General features: G+C 37.1%; 1 protein-coding gene across 1 annotated transcript; it reads left to right on the forward strand.

Moving 5' to 3' along the window:
• Positions 1-861: 861 nt before the first annotated feature.
• Positions 862-6,979, forward strand: LOC143459492 (myeloid differentiation primary response protein MyD88-like). Its single transcript, XM_076956679.1, has 6 exons — positions 862-1,543; positions 2,167-2,317; positions 3,909-4,097; positions 4,192-4,399; positions 4,571-4,662; positions 5,149-6,979. The coding sequence occupies exons 1-6, from the start codon at positions 986-988 to the stop codon at positions 5,307-5,309; spliced, it is 1,359 nt and encodes a 452-aa protein (XP_076812794.1). The 5' UTR covers positions 862-985; the 3' UTR covers positions 5,310-6,979.
• The last annotated feature ends 3,984 nt before the right edge of the window (positions 6,980-10,963 follow it).

The raw sequence follows: 10,963 nt of genomic DNA on the forward strand, positions 1-10,963 counted from the left end.
AGATTGCTTTCACGCACCATCGACCGATGCTGACCGCAAGGTGTTTTTCACTATGTGTTCTGCGGCCTGTGACCAAGTGTGCTGTATTAGGCTTAGTTTGGTGTTTAGTTACCTTGGTATGCTTGCAAAAAATGTCTACCAAACACGTTTCTGAACTGGGTATTTACAGATTTATGACTTTTGCTGTTAACTGACGTAGCGAAGGCTGTAGGCTGAATTGAAAAACAGTTAATTATGATCTATAACTTTCAGACTTAGTAGGCCTAACTGGGTCTGGTATGCAAGTGCACAACCAAATGACGACACAATTTGAGAAGCTGAGGTCTATAGTATACAACAGCATCCTGTGATTGTGCACTTGTGTATTAGACCCGCGATTTCTTGTTAGTTGCTTTTTTTCTATACATAAAGGTTTAGCTGATTTTTTCTATAGTCATTAGCACGCTATACGTGCGTCAACCTTTAATTGGTGGCCAAAGCTTCCGTAAATTTTGCTGATTGTCTAGTGTAGAGTCATGATACAACTGACACGTATTTTTATGTACAGATAAAACTACTTTTAGCAAGCTTTTATATAAACAAAGTATACCATTATACTGTCTTGTTTATATAATATTATAGTTATAGACCCAAAAGTTAATCGTGGAAATAAAATATTTAAGCGTTAAGATGTTAATTAAAGCATTGTATTTCATGGATCAGTCTATTACAAAATTAGTAGCCTAGGTTATATAAGAAGTAAGAACAACGCATTAGTCTGTATAAAAGTGCTCAATCATATATAGAGTTTTAACTTCAATTTTTTTAAAGAAATTATACCATATTGTAATTATATTTTGTGGTGAATAAATTTTCATTATTGAGAGATTCATTGACCTTTTTTACAGCGTAGGTTGCTGTTAAAACAGTCTAGTCCGACACCTTAAAGTTCAAAATCAAATTAGATTGCTAAGTTTCTGCCATTTGGTCAAGATCTGCTTTTGACATGGATTCCGTAGATTCTGATGATTTGTATAGGTCACATGACAGGAATGAGAAGCAGGAATTACAGATGGCTTTAGGTCCAAGTCCCGCCATCAAAGATCAAGAAGAAGAACTGGATTTGTATCGTTCCGGTCTAGAAAAGAAAAGCCTGCCCGAGTCTGTAACTGTTGGGGCCTGCGACAGCTCTCAAGATACCCCAGGAACCAGCTTCTTTGGAAGTATTTTGCCCCGTACTCCTGTCCAGGCCTCAGACACAGGAAAAGAGCCCCCGTCTCCCGACAGTACCTCTTTGAACGGTTCATCTTCATATCTGCAAAGCCCTCCTCCGGCATACTACGGAGAGCCTATGTCCGGTCCCATTTCATCATCCAAAGATGTTTTAAATCAACCAAATAACGTTGCTAGCTTTGAACCAAGCAGGGGCAGTTATCTCAATATGCTGATTAAAGATCTGCGGTACGAAACTAGGAGGCAACTTGGCTTGCGTCTTGATCTTGAGCTCACTAGCAGTCCGAATTGGAAATCTGTTGCTGATATTATTGGATTTTCAAATCTCGAGGTAAGGGTTTGTAATGCTCTAAACTGGGGTCTCCAACCATGTTGGACCTTAGCTGCAAAACCAAAATGATAGCATGCCGCACCTGAATAAAGAAATGCCTTTTTCAAGAACAAGAGCAATAATAAATCGCTTTAAAAAGATAAATTCTAACTGTTGCTTAGTAGAGACAAGACCATTAAAATAACCACTGGAAGTTTGAAAAATCAAACCCATTGAATTATACTTTTGACAATTAGGCTACATAATCATTGCATGGCCAGGTAAGTTACACTTCTAACTACAGCAAAATGGTAGTTCACTTGCAGTAAAATTGGGTGTTGCTGCAAGTTTATTTTTGACATAAGTACATAAGTACAAAAAAATTTGTAGCACTAACATGAATTCAAATTGTAACAAAAATTGCCTAAGGTTTTGACTATTACTAAAACTGACAAAATTGGTCGCTTTGTATACAAACTCAATACAACACAGAAACTGATTTTGTGGGCTTGTCAGGTTGGAGACAGTTTTTCTACACTATATCTTTATATTTTATGTTCTTGTTCTATCTGCCTGTCTTTTTCTTCAGGTTTGGCAAAATATTATTTAGTTATTAGACATCATAACACCAAAACTTTTTGCAGATTCAAAACTTTGCAAGTGAACGACTGAAAACTGAGCGTGTTCTAAACGAGGCTCAAGTTAAGTTTCCTCGGCTATCAGTCGGCCATCTTTGTGATATTCTGCAAAGTCTTGAGCGACATGACATTGTTACGGATTTGGAACCATATTTTGGTACTTGAAAATTAATTCTCTATGCTAAAACAACGTATATATACATACAGTAAATTAACGTTGCTAGATGGAGCATTATGTTATACATTTTCAACATCAATATGGATTACTCAATAGGGATATGCCAAATTTGGGTTTGTGAAAGTAGGAATACAGTGATAATTCTCAACTCAAAAGCCCCTGAACTTCACCAACTCGAAATCAAAACAATTATTTCTAGAGAAAATTTTGCATTGGAAGCCCAAGTTTGCTTGAAACTTATTAAAAGTTCATGATTAAACGTTTATACCCAACACTTTTAAGGTGTATGTTTTACAAATGTAAGTTTTTATCATTTTCTTCCTTTGAACTTCTTATATTTCAAATGCTGCGTACATTGTATGGTTATTATTTTTTATTTTGAGCAGTAATTCAACATTTACCCAAGTTTTGTTTGTGAAACATGAGTGGTTGTGAGAATCAAAACTGATATTTTTGGCTTTTCGGGAACAGATTAATTTACATTGCATTGGTTTTTATGGAAAGCATTGCTTTGGAAATGAAATTCTTTGACACTCAAACAGCCTCTAGAAACAAATTAAGTTTAAGTTATTTATGCATGATTGTATCAGATTTTGACATTTGTTCAAATCCAAATCTGCTAACGTTACTCATTTTGTTAAATTAAAGCACCTTATGAGGAATCGCTCATTACCTTGCTGACAAATGAAAGAAATCGAAATGTTTTTATTTTTAAACACAACATTTTTATATTCATTTTACTATTTTGCATTCATTCCTATAACTGAAAACTTGAACCTTTTGCTGTTGGTTTTATTTTTCATGCAATATAAAGGATTTGGTCCAAATCTGAATGCAAAAATTGTATCCATGGGAATAAAAATAACTGTCAGTATCTTGGGTACTGTGACTGAATGTCTGCGTCCCACACAATAGAACAACTTACCCACTTTTGCAGGTGCTTAACCTGCTGGGAATTGCAACGATGGAGCTATTCACCACCTTGCTTGCTGGGTAGTGGAGCAGTTTCATCTGCTCTAAACCATCTTTCTTGACTTAGGCATCCATGCGGATCGTTGTACAAATGTTTAATGAATTGTAAAGGTTCAGTAAAGTCCTGCTAAACTTGGTAGTTTCATCCCCGACGCAGATTCCCAGCCCAGTGGACTTTCAAGGATTGGGTTCGACTGAACCGATTGGTATGTGTAGCCAATAGCACTCAACTTTTCACAAGTGGGAAGTGGCACACTGGGGCTTTTCAATACACGACTCTGTGGCTGCTCGTTTTCTTCACTGACATCTAACCCTGGTGGCCAACGAATCATTTGGCTCAAGCATATAGGCAATAACAGTCTATATTTAATGTTATTCGGATTTGTGTTTGATTCAGCACATGCACATCCCTATTACCGGTACTTAAAACGTAATTTGGCCACTGCTTTGCATTTTTTGAATGTAAAGTCTTTGTATGTTTAAATTTAGTTGGCAGTATTTTATTTTAAATGTGTATAATTTTTCATTTTTAGTGACTATATGCTACCGGTAAATGAACAAAATATGATAGTAAAGAAACAACCTTTGCTTTGAACAGAACGTGATGCTAAATTTCTGACAAACCCAATGTCAATGTCCCTACCATGGACTTCCACCCCAGCCGAACCACAGCGACGAAGTTTTGAAACGGCTTCATTGCATCAGGAAAAGCCAAGTTCATCATCTGATGTTAGTTACAAGCATGCGTCTAAATCATGGGACCCGCAACCTCCACCAACCATGAAGGGTGAATTTTGGTTGTCTCTGCTGTTTTTTTGTGCTTTATCTATTGCAAAACAACTTCAAATTTGTTGTGTTTTGACTTATCCTGTTCTCCTCAGATTACAGTCAGCCAACGACGACACCAGAGTTGCCAAGCACAAAATTTGATGCGTTCGTTCTTTATGACGTTGCAGATCGAGACTTTATTTTAAAGGAATTTCTTCCTAAGGTAGAGAACGAGATGGGGATATCTCTCTTTATCCCAGATCGTGATTTAAATGTAGGAGCTCATTCATATCGCGATACGCTTGAGGCAATGGTTGACAGGTAATCAGACTTTTAAATTTTGTACAAACTAACTATTTTAGAAACTTAATTAATTGTTAACTTAACTTTAGCAAATTAATTAATAATAAGGTAATTGAAGATTGAGATTTTTTAGTTAAAACAATGCAAATATAGTTAATGTTTTAATAAGTTTCTATTGATGCTACATAGGTGTCCAAAACTTGTAGTTATATTATCTGATGAGTTTCTCAATTCACAGTCAAGTCAATGGGCTTTAAACATGGGTGTTGCTATTGATCCAGGTAACACCAGCATATACAGTATATACACTTTTACTGATGTGGACGAAACGTATATTTTTTTTAATTTGATTTAATTATAAATTAATTTCATTTTGGAAATCAGGAAATGTTTCAGTTTCCAGGTTTCAAGTGCTTTCTTGTATTGCCTCTGAAACATAAACGCTAAACATAAAAAAACACTTTATATAGGCTACCAATGCATTAAACTTCACGTCATACAGTGCATGCTAACCATTTGATATGACAGAGGTTAGCGGCAAAGTAGATATGAATAAAACCAGTGGTGGGATTCAGCTGGTTCTTGGAATTTAATGATCTCCGCGAACCGGTTATTAACAAGCGTATGTACATGCCTATATATATCAGCCCGGGTCAATATGACACGCTGCTAGTGAGAGAACCAGTTGTTAAAATATTTGAATCCCACCCTGAATAAAACGCTTTACGACCAACAAAAACCAGGCTAATAGTTCGTGTTTTATTCAGCCGCAAGACAACAAAAAGTGATTCCTGTCATTTACAAGAGGATAACAGCGAAAACCAACATTTTGTCTGCGTTGAGCGCCTGTGATAGAACCCGTGTGCTCGAGGACCAGTGGTTCTGGGACAGTTTGCAACGAACCCTAACCCAAAGCCGACCACGCTAAGTAGGTTGTTGCAACTTACATAACCAGGTGTTTTTCGGCTCCATATAAATTAAACTTCCCTTTTCAAGACGTTGTTGCAATACCAACATGTAACCGCCATTTTTGTTCCTTTGTATTTGTTACGCTTAAAGTGTTCTATGAGTGTATTGGCTGCGGTATATTTGGTAACGGTCGAGTGTTGAATTTCTTTTAACGTTGCTGTAAATGCAAATTTTTACCAGTTTAACATTTCCTTCTAAACAGGGCTCGTGTTATCATTTTGCGAGTTTTGCCTTAACTTCCTTTCACTCTTCGAGTAGTTGTTAACGTTACGTAACCAAGTGCCCGTGTACTGAAGGTCCGTGCTATGACGTAAGTCACGTTCGTTTCATCTGGAAGCCGCGTTTCATTGTTACTTACTGGATACTTGGCATTTAAGTTACAAACTAGCCGTATGTATCATCACTGATTCACATGTACTCGTGTTTTGGTTTCAAATACGAAGGAGCTTCGTTGATATATTTGTACAAAGGGCGTTTGGTTCCTTTTAAACTTATATTTTATTCCTGAGACCTATTTTTGTTACTCCCGACGTTGGAAAGTTCAAACTGATGTCTTCTGGTTTCTCTTCTTTTATTAAACGAAAGACTTCAGTAACTCTCTGAGACGTTTTTTGTAAAGAATGTACCCAAAGCTACGAGTTAACCTGTCGGATGTTTTATGGCAAAGTTTCTAAAAAACTGCTAAAGTTTGTTTAAAGCTGAGACTACTATGTTTTTCTTTTATTGCCGTGCACTTAAAATTGATTATCGTTTTTCTGTATAAATTCTTTAAGTGGCCATCAAGCCAAATTGCATTAATCCTATTTGAACTATCATTTTTTTATACTATAATAATGCAGTACATCACCTTCGTTCCCACCTACACTTTATTAGTCTAGATGTCGTAACTGTATGCTGTAATGAATTATTAATAGTTCATCATAGCTGCTATTATGTGCCGTATTTTTTAAATCAAACGTCTTTATGTTGTTGTACCAAGTTTCGGTTTCCATCATATGACGTAATTGTTCCCTTTTTCTATGAGTCTATTCAAAATCAAGTCTATCAAAAAAAACATTTCGAATCAATTACGAGAGAATACTTAACCTAACATGATTGTAATTACTTGCGCTTGCTTTTCATGTGATGCTCTACGCCTCTACGGCCTAGGCCAGTGATTCCCGATCGCGGCTCTTAGAGCCGCATGCGTCTCCAAGCTAGCCTTCTTGCGGCTCTCATTGACCCCTGAAAATCCCTCAAAAAATATAAAAAATCTATTTATAATAATTAGGGCGATTATTTTTTGACTTGTCAGTTGGAGTTGGAGTCAAGTTGGACATTAAATTGATTGATGTTGTTTTTCTTGTTAGTGTTGCTATTCGTTGGTACATGCTTTCATGCTTTAAAAGTTTCGTTATATTTAGTTGAGTGTTATCATGCGGCTCCATACGTACTCTGAAGTTTTGAAATTCGGCCCCGACACCAAAAAAGGTTGGGAACCACTGGCCTAGGCTATCACTCCACCAATTTTTAACTAGCAATCTTTCTGTTGTTTGGTTGAATGTGTTCTTATTGTAATTTTGCTGAACTTGGTTGTACGCCTGTTTGGTTATCGATGTTTATGTAAATGGAAACCATAAGGACTGTTAAGTGACGAGAGAAACTACTAAGTTATACCAGTGGTGGGAAAACTGCGGCTCGCGAACCGCATTCGGCTCGCCGGCATGTTTTTTGTGGCTCTTCTAGTCGAATCGTAAAATTCCAAAAAAATTGTAAAGGCTGCCAAGAGTTCCAATTATAAACGTTTCTCTCTTTTTCTTTATTTAGGCCAGCATTTTGTTTACCACGTAACATTGAAATAATTTTGAGGCTCTCTGGTACTTGTATTTTCTGCAAATGGCTCTTCCATTGAATACATTTTCTCGCCTCTGCCCTATACCATGATTTCCGGTCGGCCAGTTGTTTCCCTCTGTTTGATGTCCAATTTAGGGAACACAAACTTGTTGCCCGAGGTTGTCGCATGGATCAACTAACTTTCGTCAGGAGGCAAGATACCATTTTTTTGTGCAAGCGCTGTAAGAAAAAGGACAGACGGCTTTAGTGCCTCCATCGGAAGCCGCGCTTTGTAGCAATGTTTTTTGTCCCATTCTAACAATCAGCCAGTTATGGTTCATTTAACCCAGTTAGGTTAGTTAGTATATATCAGATTAAGATTTGAACAATTTAAGAAGACGCGGATAAGGTTTATCAGTGACGGCATTTCCTGCTTACACGTTCTAGGCCGTAGCTAATTTTCTGGCGCAAAACGTTTTTATTAAGTGCTAAATTACCTTTCACAACATACTTTGCCGGGGCCCTACTTCACATATTTGCCTCGGTAAAAATTTAATTCTGGCCACGGCCTTGGGAGAGTTCATTGTTAAGGTCGGAGATATTCTAGCAGCCAACAGGTACTTTTTATGAACCTTTTCAAACCAAATCTTTAGCGCTCTCCTATCAACAACAAGTTTTAATATCCCAAGGATGAAAAATATTTTGTAGGCCTAATAAGTTTTTGTCTTACTTAGGCTTTGTGTTGCAAGTAATAACATATAGCCGGATGGATTAACGCTTTGCGCTCTGGAAGTTATTGATTTAGAAATAAAGCATTGAATAGAAGTATTGTTACTCCCAAAAAAAATCTGCACCACTGCAAGCAGAAAGTATTGCTGTTTAAAACTAACTACTCAAGTATGAAGTAGAAAGTAGCACATTTTAAACTACTTGAGTAAGAAGTAGTTATCTAAAATATGAGGTTGTAAAAGTACAAGTTACTAAGAGCTTGCTAAAAGCAACACATACTGCAGGGAAATACATGCTGTTGTGAAGCTAAACGGTTTCAGACATACTTTTGTGCTTTGTCAGAGCATTGTTTATTGAAATGAAGTTGTAGACTGTATGATATATAGCAGGGGCGGGCAACTTCTTCGGTCGGCGGGCCTGCATGATATGAGAAAATGAAGTACTTGGCGGACCGGATTCCTGAATAGATTGGAACGCAGCGTTGTCTTATTAATGTTCATGGTCGAAAATGTTTGTTCACAAATGTATGTAGACACGAACAGAACAAGTAGATTCATGGCCATCTTTCTCAGGTTGGCAAACTTGGACTTATTCAGTGACACAATACAGGGATTGCGGCAGAATGTGGCCGCAAGCCACATTATCATGTAAGACCGGAAACTGTCTGCGGGCCACTCAAAATCCCGTCGCGGGCCGTATGTTGCCCGCCCCTGATATATAGGCTAAACACTTTGTTCAGATGTGATAGCAAATGAAAATTACTGCGTATTGTCTTCGAACTAAGACACTGATTACTTTCTACACCAGCATTTGGTAACCTATTCGAGTACGTTACTTTGGCAAAAAACTACTCACGCAGAAGTATCCATGAACAAAACAACTTAAGTAAGTTGCCAAAGTAGAAGAAATTTACTTAAATGGACTGCTGATGTAAAACCATAGCCAATGGATACACACAGGCTATATAGCCTGGTTGTATATCTTCTGAGTGATTGTTTATTTGAGTGACAGTTCACTTGAGTGACATAATTATAGTTCATTTGAGTGACACATTGATAAGGACTGTGTAATTCATTTGAGTGACAGATTGACGTTTGTTGTTTAAGTTGCAGTTGCTGTTAACTAGTAAGTGCACAGATGACAACACACACAAGACAAAGTTTAGAGTACTATCTACAAAAAAAACAACTAAGAATCCTCAACCATCTCGTCCAATTCTTCTGATAGTTCCGCAGTTGGTCCGATCTTCAAATTACGCGCAATTCGGCGGAGGAAAACTTCCTGTGGAAGGTCTTGTGGTTGAGAAATGAGTGGCACATTGATTTATATCGTATGTGCCACTCATTTCTCAACCATTACTGTAGTTTGAACAGTACTCACCAATGTGTCACTCAAATGAACTGTCACTCAGTTGAGCATGAATTATTTGTGTCACTCAAATGCACGTTAAAAGAATGTGTCACTCAAATGAGCTGTCACTCAAATGAAGTGTCACTCAGTTGATCAACTACCATGTAGCCTATTGACTGTGGTAAAACCACATCGTTACTGTCTACCACTGAGTAGGGTAGGCCTACCATGGACGCGTTTGAGAATACCTCAACGCTTCACAAAGCAAAAGAATTTTGAGAAAATATTCCAAACTTAAAAATTCCTATTTAGCATTCTGACAGAAATACCTTTGCGGTATCTACTTAGCATATAAGTCTTTTAACGCTTTTCTTTGAATAAGAAACCGCTCTTGACATGATTAACAAAAATACGCTTCAACGTTCATGTCAGACATTAAATAAAACCCCATTTTGATCGGCTATTCTAGTCCACGACATGAATTTTCTTTTCGCAGAGGTAATGAAGCTTATCCAAAAAATTCAAAAATTTTATCAAATGAAATGACAGCCCATATGGCCCAGCTACTGCGGCCAAGGTCAGATTTGTGATGTCACAGTACCATTGTGAATCATCACATTGTGTCTGTATGAGATGAGACAAAAATCGACTCTTGAACTAGTCCAGAATTTCATAACGACCAACTTCAGAATAAAAAGATACTTTTTTTAAATTTCAATTTTCCGCTCGTCCTTTGCATTCCACGTCTGTGCGTTACTCATTTCTATTACTTTAAAAGTATTTTAAGATATAACATGAGGCGTTCAGACTTAAATGATAGATTGTATGGTCGTGGGCATGTGATCAGTTATCACAGCAACATTATTAAGATTCATCACAGTGACAGAAATTCCAAAGAATAATTAGTGTTCAAACAGATTGTAAATTGAATTCGTGCTTAAGTTTGTCCAACACACCTTTAAACCTGGTGTGAAGTGCTCCTAAGAAGATCTTCTTAGAGTTTTGTAAACTTTCGCATGTTGCAATGTCGTTCTCTTTTTCTGTAGAAATTTTACCACAATGCATAGTACGAGCGTAATTGCAAACCGCCCATGGATATTTCGGAGTTTGTTCGTTAGAATTTGTTGGGCCGAAGAACAGCTTGTAACATTCCAAAGCCTCCGAAAACTGTCCGGTCGCTGCGTAATATTTTGCACAATAAATCAACCTTGCTGACGCGTAAGACAATTGTGAAAGCTTTTCTTTAGTCAACTGCACCAAAGTGGAGCATTGTTCGTCAGCCAACACTTTGAGTTGTTCGTCCTCTTCACTGCTTAGGAGTCGAGCATAAATCCTGACTTTATTGAAATCCTAGGATTTAAATGTTAGAATGACATGATTAATAACCAAGGACAGTACAGTTTTCTTAATAATACATTTTATTTAGCTGGAGAACACACAATCGCTTATTAAAATGCCAATTATATAAATTATTACAATCGCCATAGAACTAATGAACAGGTTAGTCTGCTGTTTATCATTGCTTGAGAAAATGTTTTCCTTGATTTGTCGAGAGGGATAGAAATATAGTTAGAAAATAAATGAAGCTACAAGTCCTTTACAAGCGTAGAAATCGATTTATGGGCGTTAATAGCTAAGTCGTATGGGTGAAATGTCATAAAAAGTCTTCCTTTTCCGTGTTTCCACTAAATAATTTTTGAATCATTTCTCCAAATATCTAAA

This window comes from Clavelina lepadiformis, chromosome 5 (genome assembly GCF_947623445.1).
Source record: "Clavelina lepadiformis chromosome 5, kaClaLepa1.1, whole genome shotgun sequence".
In the NCBI taxonomy this organism is placed as follows: Eukaryota; Metazoa; Chordata; class Ascidiacea; order Aplousobranchia; family Clavelinidae; genus Clavelina; species Clavelina lepadiformis.

What these genes read in the sequence shown, in the direction of transcription:
- LOC143459492 (XM_076956679.1), top strand. Translation starts at nt 986, where the DNA reads ATGGATTCCGTAGATTCTGATGATTTGTATAGGTCACATGACAGGAAT. An exon ending in ACCTCCACCAACCATGAAGG is followed by an intron (nt 4,098 to 4,191) that starts GTGAATTTTGGT and finishes TGTTCTCCTCAG; the next exon opens with ATTACAGTCAGCCAACGACG. An exon ending in CTTGAGGCAATGGTTGACAG is followed by an intron (nt 4,400 to 4,570) that starts GTAATCAGACTT and finishes GATGCTACATAG; the next exon opens with GTGTCCAAAACTTGTAGTTA.